The 23,632-nt window shown below is 41.5% G+C and overlaps 1 protein-coding gene across 1 annotated transcript in view; it reads left to right on the top strand.

Moving 5' to 3' along the window:
- DGKH (diacylglycerol kinase eta) overlaps window positions 1-23,632 on the top strand; it is a 735,022-nt gene that overhangs the window by 321,256 nt on the left and 390,134 nt on the right. Inside the window, 1 exon segment of the mRNA XM_029602950.1 lies at window positions 6,054-6,134. Within this exon segment, the coding sequence (XP_029458810.1) occupies window positions 6,054-6,134 (81 nt within the window).

Raw genomic sequence — 23,632 nt, 5'->3', positions numbered from 1 at the left:
TCCGAACAATTTTGTGTCATCTGCAAACTTGATCATCTCACTCATCATATCTCTCTCCAAATCATCTACAAATACATTTAACAGCAAGGGTCCCAATACAGATCCCCGAGGCACTCCACCGTCCACTCCCTTCCACTGAGAAAACTGCCCATCCAATCCCACTCTCCGTTTCCTGTCCTCCAGCCAGCCTGCAATCCACGAAAGGACATCGCCACCCATCCCATGACTCTCCACCCTTCCTAGAAGCCTCCCGCGAGGAACTCCGTCAAACGCCTTCTGAAAATCCAAGTACACTATATCTACCGGTTCACCCCCATCCACATGCCTATCAACTCCTTCAAAAAAGTGAAGCAGACCTGCGAGGCAAGACTTGCCCTGGGTAAAGCCATGCTGACTTTGCTCCACCAAACCATGTCTCTCTATATGTTCTGTGATTTTGATGTTTAGAACACTTTCCATTATTTTTCCTGGCACTGAAGTCAGGCTAACCGGTCTGTAGTTTCCCGGATCGCCCCCTGAGCCCTTTTTAAATATTGGGGTTACATTTGCTATCCTCCAGCCTTCAGGTACAATGGATGATTTTAATGATAAGTTGCAAATTTTTACTATTAGGTCTGAAATTTCATTTTTTAGTTCCTTCAGAACTCTGGGGTAACATTTGTATCTGTGAGATGGGAGTGCAATATAATGTTTTATATTGCATATTTAAATGTAAATGAGAATTGATAGGGAAATAAAAGGTGTTTTTTTTTATTTTTTGGAATATGTCATTTTTTGTAATATTGAGATAGCCCATCAGCAGTGGTGGTAGGGACCAGTACTGCACTAAATTTAAGCATGCCTATTGGATTAGCTATAGAGGGCAGTGGTGAGAACATAATTGAAAAGTAGAGTAAAAGATGAGGAGGAAGGCAAACAGGAGTCTGAATATAGATTTAAGTATGGGAAATTGGATGCCAATCTACCCAGAATGGTAGGGGACCAAGGAAGGAAGACAACTAAACTGATTTGTTTAAAAAACTACAGGTATGCCCTGAAGACGGTAAAACTTTGTAAGGCTGACAGCTAGCTTAGCTTAAGCAACGTAGATGGAAAGAACTGGGTAGACTGGGTAGGCCAGTTGGAACTTGTGAACTTAATTACTTATCTCCTTATCTTCTGTCATCTAGGGTTCTGAAGGAACTCAAAAATGAAATTTCTGATCTATTAGTTAAAATTTGTAACCTATCATTAAAATCATCCATTGTACCTGAAGACTGGAAGGTGGCCAATGTAACTCCAATATTTAAAAAGGGCTCCAGGGGCGATCCGGGAAACTATAGACCAGTGAGCCTGACTTCAGTGCTGGAAAAATAGTGGAAACTATTCTAAAGATCAAAGTCACAAAACATATAGAAAAGACATGGTTTAATGGAACACAACCAACATGGATTTACCCAAGGGAAGTCTTGCTTCACAAATCTGCTTCATTTTTTTTAAAGGGGGTTAATAAACATGTAGATAAAGGTAAACCAGTAGATATGGTGTATTTGGATTTTCAGAAGGCGTTTGACAAAGTCCCTCATGAGAGGCTTCTAAGAAAACTAAAAAGTAACGGGATAGGAGGCAGTGTCCTTTCGTGGATTACAAACTGGTTAAAAGACAGGAAACTGGAAAAGGGTAAACAGTGGAGTGCCTCAGGAATCTGTACTTGGACCAGTGCTTTTCAATATATTTATAAATGACCTGGAAAGGAATACGACGAGTGAGGTTATCAAATTTGCGGATGATACAAAATTATTCAGAGTAGTTAAATCACAAGCTGATTTGATACATTACAGGAGGACCTTGCAAGACTGGAAGATTGGGCATCCAAATTGCAGATGAAATTTAATGTGGACAAGTGCAAGGTGATGCATATAGGGAAAAATAACCCTTGCTGTAGTTACACAATGTTAGTTTCCATATTAGGAGCTACCGCCCAGGAAAAAGATCTAGGCATCATAGTGGATAATACTTTGAAATTGTCAGCTCAGTGTGCTGCAGCAGTCAAAAAAGCAAACAGAATGTTAGGAATTATTAGGAAGGGAATGGTTAATAAATGGAAAATGTCATAATGCTTCTGATTCGCTCCATCTTGAATGCTGTATACAATTCTGGTCGCCGCATCTCAAAAAAGATTTAGTTGCAATGGAGAAGGTACAGAGAAGGGCAACCAAAATAATAAAGGGGATGGAACAGCTCCCCTATGAGGAAAGGCTGAAGAGGTTAGGGCTGTTCAGATTGGAGAAGAGATGGCTGAGGGGGAATATGATAGAGGTCTTTAAGATCATGAGAGGTCTTGAACGAGTAGATGTGAATCGGTTATTTACACTTTCGAATAATAGAAGGACTAGGGGGCATTCCATGAAGTTAGCAAGTAGCACATTTAAGACTAATCAGAGAAAATTCTTTTTCACTCAATGCACAGTTAAGCTTTGGAATTTGTTGCCAGAGGATGTGATTAGTGCAGTTAGTGTAGCTGGGTTTAAAAAAAGTTTGGATAAGTTCTTGGAGGAGAAGTCCATTAATGGCGATTAATCAAGTTGACTTAGGGAATGGCCTCTGCTGTTACTGGCATCAGTAGCATGGGATCTTCTTGGTGTTTGGGTACTTGCTAGGTTCTTGTGGGCTGGTTTGGCCTCTGTTGGAAACAGGATGCTGGGCTTGATGGAACCTTGGTCTGACCCAGCATGGCAGTTTCTTATGTTCTTATCTATGTTATGGTGTTAGTTCCATTATGTAATGCAGAATTCTACTGACCGTACTGATTCTGGAAATAGATGAGTGAATAAAAATGCACTGATACCTAACATAGTTGTGCATCTTTTTACTGCCTTTGTATGTTTACATGTGGTAAGGTGAATTTATTTATAAATGTTTACGGCTGTATATATATGTATGAATATGTATGTAGATATAGATATGTATATATATATAGAGATATATAGATATAGACAAATACCTAGATATATTGACAGAATCACAGATATTTGTCTTTTTATATTTTCTAAACTATTGTGATCTTGATTTGGAATGACGGTATATAAAATTTTTAAATAAATCAAATAAGTATGTAAAGTGTGAGTAAGTATATATATATAGAGAGAGAAAGAGCGAGCGAGAGAGCTAATGTACACCATGTATGCATAATCACAATTTGTGAGACATACTGTCAGGGTTATTTTCAAAGGGACTTCTTTCTCTGTATTCAGGTAAACTTTAACACGTATGTTCTGGTTGCATGTAAGTTTACCCAGCCTGAGCGGAGGTATTCCTGTGGACAGAGTTGGGGAGCAGTTTGGATTTAAGTGCAAACTTTGGGATTATAAAAAGTATGCACGTAAATTTTCATGAGAGATTTGTGCAAACGTTTTAGCAGGTGTAACTTGTGTGGGGTTAGGTTTGGTGGGATAATTTTCAAAGCAGACTTATGCTTGTAAGTCCTGCTTTGATAACTGGTATAACTTATGCACGTATTTGCTGACTGTTTTTATGCGCGACCAAAATGATAAAGGGAATGGAACAGTTCCGTATGAGGAAAGACTAAAGAGGTTAGGCCTTTTCAGCTTGGAGAAGAGACAGCTGAGGGGGGATATGATGGAGGTCTTTAAGCTCATGAGAGGTCTTGAACGGGTAGATGTGAATCAGTTATTTACTCTTTCGGATAATAGAAAGACTAGGGGGCACTCTAGGAAGTTAGCATGTGGCACGTTTAAAACTAATCGGAGAAAGTTCTTTTTCACTCAACGCACAATTAAACTCTGGAATTTGTTGCCAGAGGATGTGGTTAGTGCAGTTAGTGTAGCTGTGTTTAAAAATGGATTGGATAAATTCTTGGAGGAGAAGTCCATTACCTGCTATTGATTAAGCTGACTTAGAAAATAGCCACTGCTATTACTAACAACAGTAACATGGAATAGACTTTGTTTTTTGGGTACTTGCCAGGTTCTTATGGCCTGGATTGTTCACTGTTGGAAACAGGTTGCTGGGCTTGATGGACCCTTGGTCTGACCCAGTACGGCATGTTCTTATGTTCTTATTAACCCCTATAAGTAATTCTATATTTTTAGATCTCTTAAAAAAACGAGACTTAGTCATGTGGAGTTTAGCAGCTTAGGCCTGGATTTATCAAAATGCAGTAAGTATCGCATGCGAAAGCAAAAGGGGCATGGTTTATGCAAATATTTATTCTATCGCAGTTTGCGCTAGTTACCTATGCGAAGAGCTAAGTTAGTGCAAATTGCGATAACATTATCAGACTTTGCGATAGGAGCCAAACCCGTTGTATTTCCCACATATAACCACTGGGGGGGGGGAGAGAGAGAGAGAACATCGCGCAAACCCAGCCAACTCCCCGCCCCTAACTCCTCCTATTTTCCATAATTTGCATCGCACCATACGATATGGTGCTTTCGCATGCGGTAAACACGTTTTCGCATGCGTTAAGGGCCTATCGCATGCGTTAACGGAGCTTTTCGCATGTGCTAAGCCCTTAACACATGCGAAAAAGCCTTAGTGCATTTTGATAAATGACCCCCTTGGCTTCTAAATGGTATCTCAAATTGCCTGGCGATCTCCGAACATATACTAGCTGAGAGAACACTGTTCTCTGTTATGCTGCAACAACGTTCTTTCTGACTGAATATGTCTGTGCGCAATGGGGCCAATTTTCAAAGAGTTTAGGGTCCTAAATTTGCCCTTTTGAAAATGTACTATTGTTGACTTTAGGATGAGTTTCATTGAACTCTGAAATTTAGCATCTTAAATATAGTGGGTGGCTACTGGGGAGGAGTTAGGGCAAGGAAACAAAGGTAGGAGATTAGAATTGATTTTCAAATGAGGCACCTAATTTAGGGGCCTAAAATCTAGGCAAATGAATAGCAGGCCTAAATTTAGGGTTCTGACTTTGGCCCTAAATTTATGTGAATTGTCAGCTGAAAGCTTAGAGTCCCAAGGGTCATTTATCAAAGTGCTATATGGCGTTTTCGCATGCAAAAAACACCTTTAACGCATGCGAAAAGAGAGAGAGAGAGAGACTAGCCATAATGCCCTCACACTAGATAGGTATTTATATCTCTATGGGAGGCCCACCCAGTAACGCGAGGTGAGGTTTAGGTATTAGTGTAGGGGTTAGGGGCCACTTTGACATTCAAAGTGAGATGTACGAACAGCACAGTGCTCTCTTGTGAAGATTTGATGACCTGTGGAGTGAGGAAACTCACACAAAGATGAGATTTGTGGAAAGTTCTCTCAACCTAGCTTGATGTTACCCAGGTAGAGAGTCCATAGCACTTCACATAGGTATTTAGCGCAAATTGCGATAAACAGCCTATTACCATAAAACACACCCCTTTTCCTATCGCATGCGATATTTAGTGCATTTTGATAAATCCAGGCCTAAGTTTGGCGGAAAATAGGATCCTAATGTCAGGGCCGGTGCTAGCTTCTGTGCTGCCCTGTGCATAGAGCTCATATCCTCTTCCGGGGGCTGGAGGAGGAGAAAGCGCTCTCTCCGTCCTCTGCCAACCGGGAGTGCCACTCCGTTCAATTGCACGGTTTGCACACCTGGTCGTGCCGGGTCTGCCTAATGTAGGAACCTAAATTTAAGAGCTCAGCTTTTTTTTTTTTAAATATCAGTCCGAGTATGTGTACACCTTAAGCTATGGAAGAAACCAGGGCTATCTTTTCTTGTGCCTCTGCTCACTCATTCTGGGCAACAACACAGCAGCATGTATGAATGACATTCTAGAATCAACTGGATAATTCACGTTTTGGCTTGCATTTGCATGACTGTTTCATTCAAAACTTTTTTTTTTTCAATTCCATTTATGTCTTTGTTTTTATGGACTTCTTTATACAGGTCTGTCTGCAGCAGAAATTAGAAAGGATTATCTGCTTCCCAGTTTTTCCATCTGTTTCCATCCCTAATCCCTTGAACAACAATGTGAAATTGATAACAGAGTGTAAGTGTACTTGAAAATGAAATGACTTGTGCTGTTAGCTAATGTGTTTGTGTTCTTTTCCATTCGCAGTCTCTAATATTTGACGAAGTTGACCTATCAGATGCCAGTGTAGCTGAGTCGAGCACAAAAAATGTCAACAACAGCTTCACGGTATGATAACATTTTTATAAATATACCTCAAAAGCTGTAGAAAGACTGTTACTACGACAGTCTAGAAAGCCTCCTTTGAGAGCTTGCTAATTAAGTCTACTGCTGTCACATGACACCCCCAATACCGTGCTGTCCGAAGTAGCAAAATGGGGCATTGTCTTTGTACTGTTGATTAATCTGTTCCTATGTGTAAGAGGTTTGCACATCTATCAATGTGTAGGTTTTGCATCATGCCTTTTAAACTATTTTTAATTTATTTCTAAATAGTAGTGAAGCATTCTGTTCTTCAGAAGACAGTTGCTGCAATGTAATCTGATTTTAAGGGGTCACTACAGTTATCAGTGGTCTGTGAGCATTGGTTAACTTGGTGTCCCAGAAATATAATTTTTTCTGTATATGTAGAGAAAACTACTTTCTGGCAGGAATGTACTATGGCCCAGTCAACAAAATGCATATCGCTGAATAAGAACATTTACAGCAGGAAAAAGGAAAACAGTAATAGGAGAGTTCTATTTGCCTGTCATAATATGGAAAGATTGCACATGCAGGAATTGCATCACTGTAGTCAATAATAGTTTTCATACCCAGAATTCTGGAAATGGTGTGTCCCAGAACCATGCGGCCGAATTTTAAAACTGCCATGCGGGTAAAACTCGGCACTTATGTGCATGGTCAGGCCCTGAGTGGGCCGCACGCATTTTCAAAAGGCCCCGACCACGCGCGTAAGTGCCGGGCCGTGAGAAAGGGGCGGGACGGGAGGCGTGGTCTGGGCAGGGTGGGCCGGAACGGAGGCCGGCCAGCCGGGACAGCAGTCATTAGCCGCTGACCTGGAGAAGCGTGCGCCGGCAGGTGTATATAACTTACTTCTGCTCCAGAGGAGCAGTAAGTAAGAAAGCCAAAAAAAATTTAGTTTTAACGAAGAGTTTAGGGGATGGGGAGGAGAGGGGAAGAGGAAGGGGAGTATAGGTAGAGGGGTGGAGAACGGGGGAAGGCCCGATTGTGTCGCTGTGCATAAATTAATAAAATTCCCCCTCCAGCACCCGCCGCCTGCACATACCCTCGCATGCACCTTTTAAAATCCACCCCTAAATCTCTTCAAATACTGACTAGTTTACTTTGCCATGAAACTGTTCTGTGTATAGGTAAGTGTTATTTGGGCATCTTTTTGTCATTAATGTAAGCTACTGTTCTAATGTAGAAATATAGTGTCTGAAGTCTATCAGATTGATTTTAAAAGCCCCACATGCGCCAAAGCCAAGAGATGCGTATGTGACTCAGCCTGGCGCGAACAGCGCGTATTTTAAAAAGCGTGCGAGTATGGGCATATCTCCTGGTGTGCACATAAATCATAAAGTTAAAAAATGGGGCGGGGCATGGGCAGGCTGAGTCTGTTACATGAAGTCTGCGGGGTAAGTATTGATGCACACATTGCGCGCGCCGGGGTCCCCTACTGCGGAACTTGTCTTCACTATGGTCAGCATGAAGGATTAAAATAAAATATACTAAGCTAGTCAGCGGGGTTTTAAGGGTCACGCTAATAGGGTAAAAGGGAGGCAAATCAGCTAGGGGGTTTAGGAAGTCCTCTCCTTTACTGGGACGAACTGGGAATGATCTGGGGAAACAGGTAATTGCGTCAGTGCGCGTGTCAATATAAAATCATGTGCATATGTACATGCATATATCCGATTTTATAACAGGCGCACTTATACGTGTATATAAGTATGTATGGTATAAAATTGCCGCATCCATATGTGCGAGCCGGCAAAAGCGCGCTCATATGTGCCCACACGCAGGTCTTAAAATTCACCTCTATTTATTTATGGGTTACTCTGCTGAAATGTTAAATGCATTTTTTACAGACTCCGTTAGAGCAGTACTTTTCATCCTAGTCCTTGAAGACCACCCATCCTGTCTGGTTTTTAAAGATATCCACAGTGAATATCCATGAGACATATTTATTTGCGTGTATTACTTCCACTGCATATAAAAAGATTTCTTACTTCGAGGACTGGGTAGAGAATCACAGCTGTAGAGCATATAACATACAAGAGCAGAAAGTGATCACGAAATTATTTTCAGAGCAAAAAAAAGAGAAAAGGACACAATTATTTCATATTGCTACAATAAAAGGAGTTATGATGATATGAAGCAACATTTTTGTGCATTTTTTATTATACCCCGCCTTGAGATGCATCGAGATGGGCAAGTTTGCTTATAGGTGTAGTAGTACCTAAAAACTCCCCAAATATATTCAAAGTCATGTTCCATATTCTTGCAGAAAACGACATACCCAAGATTATAAAAAGACATAAGAATATAAAAAATGCCACACTGGGCCACAAGTGCCTAGAAGATGCCAAAGAATAGATCCATTCCTTGTTGCTCACTTCCAGGGATAAACAATGGCTTTCACAAATCTGCCTGGCTAATAACGATTTGTGCCTTGATCACGTCCTCCAGCAACAAATTCCACAGTTTGATTGTGCCTTCAGGGAAAAAAAAAACCTCCTCTGATTTTTCTTTTTTTTTCCAAATTTGATACTTGTTAATTTCATGGAGTGGCCCCTATTCTTAGTACTAATAATACTTCTGCAGTAGTTTTATTCAGTATCCTCCTCCAATAATTTTGTCAAAATTGATTGCATTATGATCACCATTACTAAGTGGCCCCACCACTGTTACCCCTTGCACCAGGTCCTGAATTCCACTGAGAAATAGCTCTAAAATAGCTCCTCCTTTTGTCTGTTTCAGGGCCAGCCACTACACCAAGCAATCCTTGATGGCATCTAGAAACACTACCTCCCCACCATGTCCTGATGGGACATTTGCTCAATTAATACTTGGGTAGTTGAAATCTTCCATTATTATTGTCTTGCCAGTTTTATTATGTCTTTCTAATTTTATCTTCCGCAGGACTTTTATTTTGCTTGACTCTATGCCGTCCTTAAGATATAGTGCCACCCCTCGACCAATTTGATTTGCTCTGTCATTTTGATATAATTTGCACCCTGGTATCAAAATGTCCCTTTGGTTATCCTCCTTCCACTTGATTTCTGAGATGCCTATTGTGTCTATATCTTCATTAATTACTATCCATTCTAACGTCGCCTCTCTTATTTTTTAGACTTCTGGCATTTGCATGCAGACCGTTTAGAGTTTGTTTGTTTTTTAATTCACACCCTGCCTAAAGGTACCTTGGAATCCTTCATATTTGTCTGCTTTTTAATTCTGCTTGTGCTGCTTCAGTTTTTACCACCACTTCTCTATTTGGATATTCTGTCTTCCCTGTCATGCCTGTATCCTTTGAAGCTAGCACTCTCCAAATCATACAGTCTTGAGCGACTGTCGATTTTACCTCATGATTTAGTTTAAAAGCAACTCTATCTCCTTTTTAAATATTAGTGCCAGCAGCCAGGTTCCACCTTGTTTAAAGTGGAGCCCATTCCATTGGTATAGCCTCCCCTTTCCCCAAAATGTTGCTCAGTTTCTCATTCATTCATTCATTCATTCATTCATTCATTCATTTATTGAACTTTATATAACACTTGTCAAGCAAGTTATTCAGGCGGTTTGGAAAATAAAATATACATAATAGTCAAATACAAAAAAATATTGGCAGACTTAAAATGGTAAGCATAAAAATTATGCAAACAGTCAAAAACCTTCAACTGACACTCAATTATAGTGTGAGTTAGGGATCAGTCCTCTCTCCTATACTGATACAAAAACCCCCCTTCTCAAATATCCCACCTTTTTGGCGATCGCCTCCTTACAAGACCTTCATAATAGGCATCATTGTGCGGCAACTTGTACCATTATTCACTCTGCCTTATTTTTAATCATCGGTCAGTCCATATTTTTTTGAAATTTTTGTGCTTGAAAATTAAAGTGCTCCGTGCTTTTAAAAATTATTTCTCCGATTTTATGTTTTATAAATTGTGCAACATCAAATAAATAGAATCACTTAGCTTATAAATCCTGTCCGTTTTCAATGTTGTAGCCCCTTATCTTCACATCCGATGAATTTTAGCAACGTGATCCATCTCCACATTGCTTTCTTGTGTCTGTGCCCGACACTGTACAATGTTTCGGACGTGGTCGTCCTTCTTCAAGGGCAATATTCTACGCCATAAAAACCGTTTGTTAAAGCCCAATTCAATACATCACTCATTCCTCCACTGTCAAACGTGCATAGCTACTCACTCAGTTTTGCGCCATTGTGTCTCTCAGCGTTTTTTCAACCATTCTCTTCCGGTCTAACCACTTCCCGCCTCCATTTTAAACTCCCTTACGTATATGACGTGGGCAACACGTCACTTCGATCTTACAATGAGTACCACTCTATCATATTATTCAAACCCGTTGGATTGACTGTATGCATGTAAAAAATCCATTGTTGTTCCTTCAAATTCAACACCACATTGGGATCCCCGCCCCGTTTTTGTATAGTGACAACTTCTAAAACTCGCCATCTCAGCTGTTGAAAGCTGTGTTGTTTTTCTTGGCAATGGGCCACAATAGGAGCCATCGTTTTTCCTGTGGTTATGCAGCTACGGTGTTCGATGAGACGCACGCGTATTTGGCGTTTTGTCCGACCTATATAGTACAAGTTACAGGGGCAAACAATAATGTAAATCACACTGGATGTATCGCAAGAAGAATATTGGCGTGCTTTATGCGTTTTCCCATGTTTATCTGTCCACACTTCACCCTCAATCACCTGACTACACAGTGAACAGTGATTGCACGGCCAATGTCCTAGTTTTACATTCTCACTCCTCGTACTTCTTATAGACAAGAAAGAGTGTGTAATTAAATCGCCCACATTTTTACCTCTGCTATACGCTATAATCGGCGGTTCTTTGAAATAAGGCAGAGTGAATAATGGTACAAGTTGCCGCACAATGATGCCTATTATGAAGGTCTTGTAAGGAGGCGATCGCCAAAAAGGTGGGATATTTGAGAAGAAGCATAAAAATTAAACATCAAATCATTAATAACAAACTGCAAACATACAAAATACTAAAATACAGACAATACATTACTGACTAGTTAGCAGTGGTGTCAAAGGTAACTCCATATTCTTAAAGGTCCATTTGCAGGTGTTAATAGTCAAAAGCCTGTGAGAATTGCCAGGACTTTATCATGTAAACCCCTGGGTGGGATGGATACTTTACTTGGCACCCAGGGGCACATAGAAAGAAAATGTAAAGTTGGACCCTTTATGCACAATGCCTCTCAGTCTCTATACAACTCCTTCTCCCTACCAAATAGCTTTTATCTGAGTCCCAGAGTTCCAATATGTGGGGACGAACAGTGGCTCTTATACCCTGCTTCTTTGCAATTTAGCCCGGTTTCTGCCCTTAATTCACAGCATCAATAATTATACAGTCTCAGCATCCATTAAACACTGATAGTTTTGGTAGATGATTGGACAACATTTACACTTTTCTCATTCGATTGATTAGCAGCAATAAATATTAAGATAGCAGGTAGAATAAACTTGTGACTCCACTTCTTCTAGTAAAGCCTCTACTTTTAGTAGAAGCTTTAAATGTACACAGAATTCTCCTTGTAACCAATTCCTTACTTTCCTCAGTTGTACAGATTAAAGTTAGTTTAAGCTTTTACCTCCCAATGTATTTCCTTTTTGTTCAGACAACTAACAAGGACTGAATGGCACAGGCTGGGTAAACAAATAAGCATGGGAGTAACTTGCTTACTGCAGCAGTTGCTACCCCTGACCAATTGAGCTGGATGCTTCGCTTGGATGCAGCTCCAGCGCTGCTCTCTACATCGATGGCAGGGGTGGAGGGAAACTGGAACCAGGGGGTTGCTGATGGGGGCCAAGAGTAACAGATAAGTATGAGGAAAAAAAAAAGTGTGAAAGCTTGCTGGGCAGACTGGATGGGCCGTTTGGTCTTCTTCTGCCGTCATTTCTATGTTTCTATGTTACCATCGAAGTTGGTTAGAATAGTTACACAATCCCAATATTTAATCAGAACTTAGTCCCAGATAATACTTTATCCAGAAATCCCTCATCGAATACTTCTAACTCCTCATGCAGTACCTGAAGGGTGCTTCACTCTCCCTTGTATTTTCCTGACTTTTTCCACGCCTTAGGCAGTGCATGGTGGGCATTTCTCACACCCTGAAGTGACCACCCCCAATATCAACAAACTTCTTGTTTCTTTTATGTTGTATCTTCTCTGTTTCTCCTATCCCTATTGGGATCCCTCCCTTTAGATTGAAATTGTAACACTTCTGTATCGTTTTGGATGGAAGACGTCCCTCTTCCAAAGGTTTGGTATACTGACTCCCAGGTACCATGGGTTATCAGCTCCAAGTGGAAAATCTATTAGTTGAAGCCAAAAAGGGGAAAATTAAGCAAGAAGCAGGAAAGATGGAATAAATCTTCCATGACTCCAACATAGGAGATAGCTTAAAACAGTTAATGCAAAAATATTCTTCCTCTGCAGCAGGTCACGGTCACTGTATATGCGCGTTAGGAGACATAGAACAAGCAGGTCTTACTCCACATCCAGCCTCGCATACAGGAACGCCACAATCCACTGCAACAACGGGGATGGGCTCTCACAGGGAAATCTAAAAAAAAATTGCTTAAAAAGAGTCTAAACAGTCTTCAAAGGCAGGTAGATGAGAGTCAATGGGAGGCCGATCCCTAAGTGGGAACTTCTTTGCTCCTTTTCCATAAATCTGAAGGAAACAAACAGAAAGCACTTTTCTCGTCTTATCCATGCATTTAAGACTCTGAAGTGCAACCTGCCTTTGGGTTCTGCAAGTAGAAGGGGAAGCATTTCTGAGAATGCAGTCCTGGAGGTTTGGATTTCAATTTCCTGACAAAATCGCAAATCTGGCTTAAAGAGCCTCCCTCCTGAATATTATTATGTTATTGGTACTCAAATGTACCTCGCAGCCAGCTCCCTCCCCAGCGCTCTTTAAAATCCTATCAAGGTGACGCATGAGGTTTGCTACCTTCACACCAGGTAGATCCTTATGCCTACTAGCCACCCAGCTATCTACTTTTATAATGATTGAATTGCCAAGAAAATGGCTAAATACCTCATGTAGTTAATAAAAGTGATTCAATTGAGAAGAAAATAAAACTACAAAATCCTACAAAGCTGAAGACTACTGCTCTAAGGAATTACAAACAAAACCTAGAATGCTGTAGATTCATTATGAAAAAGAGGTAAGGGGAAACTAGATGAAAGACTAACTAAAGGGTCAAAAGAGAATTTCTCCAAATGTATTAAAACCCCTGGACATTATATGACAGGTAGAAATAAATGGGGCAGTGATCTCTGTTATAGAAGGTATGGAAGCAGCATTAAATGAATTTTTCTGTATTGTCTACATAAAGGAAGAGGGGGAAAAGGTTAAGTTGCTATGATTGGCTAAGGAAACTCAAAAACACTGCGGATAAAGGAAAGGAGGAAGGACAATTCTGTATAAGTTAACTCAACTAAATCACAAGGACTAGATGGCTTTCATCCAAGAACTACTAAGAGACAGAATTGGTAAAACCTGTTACATTAATATTCAATGAATCATTAAGGGTACAGAGAGTAATAAAATGAAATCAGCAAATGTCAAACCATTATATAAAGAAGGACTCTAGGATCTTATGTACACTGCAAACCAGTAAATGCTGCCAGCATATAGCCAGGGGTGGCTCAAGGCAATCTGCTGCCCGAGGCAAGGGATGAGATGGTGCTGCCTCCCCCTCGTCCTGCCCCTACCCTGCCACCACCCCCCTCACACATTCACTGTCACATACACACACAATCATACTCTTTTATACACACCCACAACCTCTCTCACAGACACTGACATACTCTCAGGCTCTTAGACCCTCTCTCTCCTCCCCCCCCCCACAAGCTTTTACTCCCCCAGATTCTCTCATACACACCCACTCTCTCACACTCACTGGCTCCCTCAAATACACAAACACACCCAGGCAAGCTCCCATTCATTCTCACACCGCTCCCCCTCCCCCCCCCCCCCCCCATCCAGGCAGACACCAATTCATTCTCACACATACACTCCCACCACCCAGGCAGGCACCCATTCTCATACAGACTGACCCCAGGAAGGCACCCTTTCATTCATCCACCCACACCCAAGCAGTTACACATTCACACCCACACACAGGCTCTCACCCTCTCACCGGCACACACACACACACACAAGATCTCCCACACACACACTCAGCCTCTCACCTACACACACAGGCTCTCACCCCCCCCCTCCCCAACACACATACAAGCAGTGAACCATCTTCGAAGGCAGACAGTCACCCATCCTCACACGCACACACACACACACACACACACACACAGGCAGTCACCCCCACACACCCATAGGCCTTTACCTTTTTTTCAGCCACTGCGTTCATCTTCTCTCTTGAGTTGCTGGTCTTGCGGCAGCAGGAGATGATGAGTTGTGTTTCTCCCGACGTCATCTCCTGCTGTCGCGAGACCCGCAGCAGCAGGAGATGACATTGAGAAAAACATGACACACACCCACCAGGCAAGCTCTCATTCATTCTTACACCTCTTCCCCCCCCCCCCCCCCCCCCCCCACTCTCCAGGCATGCACACATTCATTCTCACACAGGTTTGGTTTATTCCTGCCCGATCTGATGTTTTGACTTTAGGGGCAGGGTGAGGTGTTTTGGAGGGGCACTTTTTGCCACTCCAGAATTCTGCCATCTGAGGCCGCTGCCTCACCCGCCTCGCCCTGCCTCATGATAGATCCGCCCCTGCATATAGCCACTAGAAAGCCATCAGAGATAAGTGTATTTACAACAGTTTGGACTAATAAAGACCAGTCAAGATAGATTAAAAAAAAAATCATGCCAAACTAATCTTCTAGTTTTCCATGGATATTATATTCCAGCATGAACATTGGAAGGGTAGGATATAAACGATTTTAAATACTTATTATCCAAACAGACTTCAAAATAGAGTGCCATAATAAGAGGCTGCTGCTGAGCATAGAGAAAGGAGGAATAAAATGGAAAATCAATAATTACATTGCTGACTGGCTCCATGAAAATACCTGACAACTTTTTATGAAAAGTTATAATGAATGGGGTTCCTCAGGCTTTAATGTTGGGCCCAGCAATGTTCAGGGTATGTATCAGTGACTGATAGCAGCAAATAGAGAGTTGGGTAGATTATGCCAAAGTAGACAATATTGTGGATATACAAGAGGGCAGGTTGTCCATTTAACATGATTTCACAGATTGAACAATTGCACAGAAAGCTAAAGTGAAGATATAATATTGAGATATAATATTGATAAAGGTGGTGTGTGGTAATTGAGAAAGAACATTCAAGATCTAGATTCAAAACTGAAGAATTGTCAAGGTCACCGTTGAGGAAAGAAATGTTTAGATGGGGTTGTTTCCAAGAAACACAATATCTAGAAGCTGTCAAAAAAGCAAACAAGATCTTAGGGTTATCAAAATAAATGATGTCAGCCAATTAAAGTTAGTTATACCAATATACAGGTTTCTAAGCTATTCACGTTTGAAACACTCACAGTTTGGGTCATGAAACCTGAAGAAAAGATGACGGGTAAATCAGCAGTTGAGAATATATGAAAGAATACAGCTGAAATGGTAAATGAACTCTGGAATTACACCTGCAACATTTATTTATTTTATTTTATTTACTTAAAAATGTAATATACTGCCCTTTCCAAATTGCTCTGTTCAGTGAGGATTATGGTTTACATACATAAATATTCAGAAACAGCAATACTAGACACCTTATAAATAAACATTAAAACAAAATCAAGCATCAGAGGAGCCAAATACTTCTCTGAATAACATGGCCTTGGCTTGCCATCTAAATTCCTTTATTATGTTTTCCTTTGTCAGCTGCACAAGAAGCATATTCGACAGTGTTGGGGCAGTAAAAAAGAAGGCTCTAGCCCTTGTCTGCTCTCACACATAGTGCTGAAATGTAGACACTTATAACATATGGGAACCCAAAGATCACAAAGACCTAGAAGGTACATACCATTGAAGACCTTTTTTTTTTTTAAAGAACAGAAATATTAACCATATAAAAGCTTATGTACAATCGCCAACATCCGAAATTTGCTTTTACTTTTTCACAGGAAGCCAATGTAGGTCCCTTAATGCAGGGGTGATCTGATCATAACAGGATAAACCTAAAAGTAATTGGGCAACAGCATGTTGTAATAACTATAGATCCCTCAAAAGTTTATCTGGTAGCCCAATCCAGCACAATTCTGAACAAATCTGCAGGGAGGTATGAGTTCAAAAGTCTCAACATATACTTTATAATATACTTAGGATATACTTAGGATCCTTCACTTTCAGTTTAAACCGATTTCACCTGTACATTCCTAGATTTTTCCAAATGTGACAATCGGTTTAAACCAATTTTCAGCCTAATTTTAGGCTGATTAAAGAGGAGCTCCAGAGCTTTAGATGCAGTGTCTCAAGACATCCAGCAACTGTGGGAAGCCTGCTGCAATGGGAGGAATGAGGGAGATTCCCGGGATTGTGGGAAAAGATAGGGACATGCTAGGCAGTGGATAGGGATAGCGATACAGATACTGCTGAGTGGGTGAATGGGAGAATCTGCTCAATATTGAATTATTGTCCCAGCTTCCATCCACCAAAATAAACTACGATATATACCCAGAAAATAATGAGTCACATTTTTCCACTGATTTTCTCCTGTTTTTGTTCTTGTCACAATAAGCCCTGATAAATTCATGGGAAAAATTTAAAAAATAAAAACCAAAAATGAAGGTCCCTAAATATACTTAAGCAGAGTTTAAAATATTTAGGAGCCAGGTACATTTTTTACTTATTTTTACTTTATTTGCTTTTCTTTGTCCTCTTTCCTCCCAGGCATGCTCCCTTTAACCCTTTATCCCCGTCTTCTTCCCCTCCCTTCAGATGCTTTCCTTGTCATGCTACCGACAGCCATTGTAACTCCCTAACCCCTCCAGCTGCTGAAAACGTTCCCTCCCGGCCAGGGCCCTGCCAGGCACCCACCCACCTGGGCCTTGACAGCTACTGCTGTAAACTCTCTCTCCCCTCCTTGTCCGCAGCAGTTGCCACAACCTTTTCTTGTTGGCCCTGCCAGAAGCAGCTGCTACAACTCTTTCACCAGCGTTACTTTTGTCAGGCTCTAGGACACACATTTTAGGTGCCGCAGTGACCTGATACCTAGAATTTTTGTTGTCCAGCAGGAGGACGAGGAGATCTGATGCAGTTTTTGAAACTAGAAAATGATAGCGTTCTAAGGAACTGTCTAATCATTTAGAGGTAAATAATCAAAATGGGGCACCTACATGCAAACTCTGTAGGTACTTGTTATCCATGAGGTTTGCCAGAAACTGATTTTATCTTCTGCTACCCCAGGCACTATCAATGCAGAAGCAGTGTCACCACTCCCTCTCATCTCCAGCAGTCCTCTGTCCCCGCAGATCTGGGATTTCCTCCCCCCCCCCACTCCTCCCCTAACCAATTCGATTTCACCCCCTCTAGCCGATCTTTCTCCATTGTCCTTCCTGTTGCCCCCACGAACCTCTAAACTGCAGCTCCACTTCAGGTGCTGCTCTTCTGTCAAGACAGCGTGCAACCTGCATGGGGACTTAGTAAGCCTACAGTCTGGTGTTCACAGTGTCCTTGTCCCCTTTCAAATGGGAGGACGAGCCTATGAGCTTGCTTGGCTCTCACACTGCCTTGTCGGAAGAGGAATGCTTGTACTAGAGCTGCAGCGTTTAGGGTGACAGAGTGGGAAAAGAATCGTAAGCCTGGCTGGAGAGAGGGGGGTGGGGTTTGCAGGACAGCTGAGGTGGCAGTGATGGTTGGTGGGGAAAAAGTAGAAGATGGGATTGGAAGATGGCAAGGGACTGGAACTTTGCCACCCTGGGCACAGACCTAGTATGCCTGTGCATAAACCCAGACCTGAGGATTGCACCATAATCAAAAGAAAATGGGTACTTTAGCTTTGATTATTGGCCAATAAAAAGCCACCTGCAGAGATTTGAACCTGCATTTTTTTGCAGGTAATTTTTTGGCACAATTCAACACATGGAGGTATGAATAATTAAGCCTACAAGTATTGTTCTCTCCATCCCAGAAATGTCTCCAGAGATGCATTGTTCAATAATGCTCATTCTTTTGATCGTAGACAGACTAAGCAATTCTCAAAGCCCTCAACTCCGCAGCTGAAAACTTTTCTACCTTCAGAAAAAGCTTGAATACTTCTCTCCAATTTAACAGAAAATAATTTAAAGAAAAATGAACTTTAGGGGGTGAAAGTAGAACAGTGGCTCACAAATTTGGTCCCTAAGAACCTCAGCCACATCTGGTTTTTAAGATGGATGAAATGAATATCAGTAACAGATATTTGATTTAAAAACAGGTTCATTTGAATATGGGGCATCCTGAAAACCAGACCTGGTTGACAATCTCTGGAATCAAGTAGAAGAACTCCTGCAGTTCAGGAGCCAGTTGTTCAGAACAAGTTTAAAAAGAGATCTCTTAAAAAACAAAGGATAGTTGGAGTATGAGATAGGCTACTTGAAGATGTGACTATTGCAATCCCATTAAAAAAAATCCTCCTGAAAGTTAGACGGGCATCTCCACAGGCAGTGTAAAAAGAGGTGGGGGAGTGGGGGGTTGTGAGACTTGGTTATCTGTTAGATTTATTTATAAATTGTTGGATGGGAATTTTGAATGATAACCATGCAGTAGTGGCAGCTGTATAATATCCTTTTGTTACCAGCTATGATCTGTAATCTAGTTGTTTCTTTCTTTCATGAAGGATTTTATTCTCTTCTAATTATATCAGTAGTACCTGCTGGACTGGAGCAGTACTAGACCTTTCTGTTGGTCACTTTTTTGTTTGCATTTGTTGAAAATATAAAACTAATAAAGATGAGTCAAAAAAAGGTTCCTCCTGGAGAACTTCTTACTAAATGTATTTATTTATTTAAAAACTTTTCTATACCGTCGTTTAGTAATGCACCATCACAACGGTTTACAAATAGGCACGAAATAAGTTTGGTTTGGTTTATAAATTATCCAGAGGGTGCCAATAACTTTTCGGTTACATGTTTCAATAATATACTCTATGTGGAAAGTGGATTGGGATTTCCATTTATATGATTAATAGGATACTCATATATGTTTTATACTGTCCTTCTCTTAATTTAATACTTAATTATGATGACTTTCAGCTGTGTGTAGATATCAGCAATGAGTTGTTAATGACAGGCACAATGGGCAGTGAGCCACCTCCTATCTAAATTGTCAGCTGTCTATTGCAAGAGGACTTTTAGCAAAGGAACATTGTAATATTGCTTTTGAAGTGATGAAGAAGGAAGAAACAATTGAGATTACTATAATTGTAATTTCTATTAGAATTTTTTGAAGGCATAAATAAGCCTGTTGATTAAGGTGAGCCATTGATATTATGTATTTGGGTTTTCAAAAGGCATCTGATAAAGTCTTTCACAAGAAACTCCTCAGAAAACTAATGTAACCTCGTCACCTTCGTCAGGGATCACCTTTGGAGGCTGCAGGGTTGAGAAAAGACCATTCTGCAGTCCCAGAAGCAGCAAAAACCAGGATTCAGTTGATAGGGGATCAGCAAAATTTGTGTCTCAAAGGAAGACTTGCATGCACAAGAAAAAAATTACAGGTTGGGGGATGGGGCCTGTAGTTTCCTCCTGCTTTTTAGGGCAACGAGCACATTCAGGGCTGGTCCTAGGATCCATCACCATAAGTCTTCATTTACAGCTATTGGGGAATTTTACTTCTGTTTTATGTTCTCTCCCAATTCATTTAGTCCAGTCATCTTGGTGACAGTGCTCATTGGGGGGTGATCAATGAAGCAGGACTCCTTCCAGAATCCTAGGGGTTATGACCACTGGTTCTGCAGCATTCCAAGCCCTGGATAGACTGATCCAGGAATCGAGCCCAGGTTCCTCCACATGGCAATGTGCAGCACTAGCACTGCCACTGTAAGGATCCATTGCTGAGTTCAGCTCCAGCTTGCAGGTGGTACTATGAGCTACTTGAACTGTCTGTCTAGTCCTCCCAGCTTTCGGCTCCTACCTTTCCCCAGTGGCCATTTTGTTTTCTGTTTAGGTCTGTACTTATACTAAGGCAGTCTCAGCAGTCAGTTCCCAGAGCTTGGTCATATTTTCTGGTCCTCATAGTCTGGCTCCACTTCTGTTTCCAAGAAATCTGCATTTTCATCAGCTTCTAGATTTCTAGAATTCTTTATAAAGCACTCTCCATCATCCACAAAAGTCTGTTAAACTCCAACCTCAATTGGATCAACCCCCCCCTCCTCCCCCGCACCTCCAATAGACCCACCCGCCCAGCCCTCCAAGGAACCTTACGTGCCCAACCCATCAAAACTTTGAAACTCTCCTCTACTATAAGCAGAGCTTTTTCTCTCACCGGCCCCACCATATGGAACTCCTTGCCTCATGATATACGCCTGGAGACATACACACCCAAATTAAAAAAAAAACTGAAAACCTGGCTCTTCCAGCAAGCCTACCCCATGTCACCCCCCATTACATAAAATCCTCTGTAATTTCCATCGATCTATGACTAAGAATGCCTTATGTCCACTGATTTTTGTACTTGCACATTGCCTTTTATGTTTATAGTTATGTTTAGAGTTTGTGGTATCTATTTATTGATTTATTGATATTGCTTTGCCTAGCCAGTATTATCCATTCTCCCTGTTTAGTGTATTTATTCGGTTATATGTAAGGGCTCCGCCCAAAAGTTAATTGTATTTTTCTGTTATATGTAAGGGCTCTGCCCAAAAGTTCTTGTTCTTTGTGAACCGATGCGATGTGCGAACGGATATCAGTATAGAAGAGACTTTAAATAAATAATAAATAGATTCAGCTTCTTCATCTGGCATTCCAGTTTTCCTTCCTGGCCTCATGGACTTCTGGTTAGTTCCTGCTTCATATCCTGTGTCAGGCACCTTGCTCCTTGTCCACATCAGGGGCTACTTCTGTTCTCATGCCTTGCTGGCTACCAGCACAGATGAGTTCAACCTGAAGGGAAGGTGGCTGGCCTAGGCGGAAGTCCATCTACCGTCTGTGGCCTGGATTTGACTCCCCTGGGACTAGACCACTCACTTCTAGCGCAATCTGCAGACTACAACCGTCACAGCCACTGAGCAATGAGGCAGCCTGAATTTGGGTTTTTTTATTCACAGTGAAGTTTTCAAAAATGAAAGCAACATGATGGGCTTGATTTTCCTAACAACTTGCATAACATGCATAACATCCTGTTTTTTGCATTAGTCCTGGGGGAATTCTGCAGATTTTGTGCAGAATTTGGCAGAACCCAGAGTACCACAAGTGGAGCCTGTCCCGCTCGCAGCGAAGATGTAAAAGGCCCTGGTGTGCTACAAGTGGAGCCCGTCCTCCTGCTCGCAGCAAAGAAAAGAAGCAGGTCCCGAAGAGAGCAAGTCTGTGTTGTGTGTGTGTGTGTGTGTGTGTGTATGTGTAGACTGCGAGCCTGGGGGGTGAGAGAGAGAGAGAGCATTTGTGAGGTTGTGTGGGTGTGGGTGCCAGAGAGAGGGAGCCTATGTGAGGAGATTGTGAAGGAGTGTGTAAATGTGTGAGAGATTGGGAGCTGGTATGTGTGAAAAAAGGATTGTATGTGCTTATTTTTTTGTGAGAGAAGGAGCCTGTGTGAAGGGGTGTATATGTGTAAGAAAGAGAGCCTGTGTGAAAAGATGTGTGTATGTGTGAGAGAGAGCCTGTGTGAAGGGATATATGTGTGTGTGAGCGAGAGGGAGCCTGTGTATAGGGGGCGGGTGAGCGAGAGAAGGAGCCAATGTGCAGGGGTATGTGAGAGAGACATAGGTAGCCTGTGTGAGGGTTGTATGCATGAGAGAGAAAGGGAGCCTATTTGGGTGTGTGCAAGAGAGAGAGAGAGAAAGCCTGTATGAGTGTGTGAGAGGGAGGGAGTCTCTGTGTTTGTGTGAGAGAGAGGGACAGAGGGAGCCTGTGTGAGGGGCAGTACTGAGAGAGGGGTCAAACTCTGGGAGTGGAGGTAGAGTGGAAGGGGGTTGAGCTTATAGGGGGAGGGGAGATAGAGTGGCAGGTAGAGGAGTTGGGGCATGAGAGGGCAAAGTGAAAGGAGACTTGCCAGGGAAGTAGGGAGAGAGGGTTTAAGAGACACTTTTACAGTGAACTTCTAGAGAAATTTTGCTCAAAATATTTAAAACTCTGCAACTTTAAGTAATAACTTTTTTTCTGTATTACATTTTAAATTAATTATTTAAAGACTGTCATGTATATTGTGTTATTTTGACCAATATAAAGTATGCAGAATTTTGCAGAGTTTTAAGTTGTTGTGTGCAGAATTTTAAATTTATTTGTGCAAAATTCCCCCAGGAGTAATGCATGCAAGTGGCATTTTGAAAATCAATCTGGGCCCAGTTCATGTAAAAGTACATGTGTAAATTGGTTTCATGCATAATTTCATGTACATTGAAATTAGGCGTTCTGGGAGTGCGGTTGTGAACACACAACTTTGTATTTGAAAAGTATGAGCCACATTTACATGTTAAGGTTCTCAATAGGGCAGGTGTTACTTTTAGTGTGTGTGTGTGGGGGGGGGGGGGGGGGTTGTGTGTACACTTGGTACTTATGAACTAATTTTCAAAGAGAATATATGTGCATGAGTTTGCTTTGAAAATTCAGGGTAAAATCTGTGTATCAATATTATTAGCAGAGATCCTAAAAACATTTAAGGGCCAACTACTAACTTTCTCTCATCCTCACCTCCTCCGACCTGTCCCCATCACACTCTTTCTTTCCTTCCAGCTCAACCCTACCTCTTTTTCTCCCTTACACAGTTCATTCCCACCATGCTCTCTCTCCCCCTCAGCCCATCTCCACCATTCTGTCTTTCCTTTGCCCTCCCCTCTCACCAGCTAGATCTTCTCCTGGCAGCAGGGGCTGTCTTTGGCAACAACTGCCTCTCACTCCCTGTATAGTCCGGTGCAGTGTCATATCATTCTGGGAAATGTGCTTGTGAAAGCAGCCAGCCTTTGGACGCCACGTGCATGTTTGTTTATTTTATTTATTTTAAAATATTTCTATCCTACCAATCCACAAAGCTTGGTGGACATACATAATCAAAATGCTCAAAATTATAAAAGAATCAAAAATCCAATAACGAAATAAAACAAAACATAAACAAATTGATTACATATAACAAGTGTCTCATGTTCAGGAAATCAATGTAACACACAACTAATGACCCCCTAAGGACTACATTATGACACGCTGGAAGTTCATGACTAGAAGGCCATGGTAAAAAAAAAATGGGCTTTGAGGATTTTTCTATACCTCAAGTAATCTTTCTCTATCCTTATTTCTTCCGGAAGATCATTCCACAAAGTTGGGACTACAACTCTAAACATACA

This window comes from Rhinatrema bivittatum, chromosome 5 (assembly GCF_901001135.1).
Source record: "Rhinatrema bivittatum chromosome 5, aRhiBiv1.1, whole genome shotgun sequence".
Classification (NCBI taxonomy): Eukaryota; Metazoa; Chordata; class Amphibia; order Gymnophiona; family Rhinatrematidae; genus Rhinatrema; species Rhinatrema bivittatum.
Note: the sequence above shows the minus strand (reverse complement) of the source record. Positions and strands in the feature narration are given on the sequence as shown.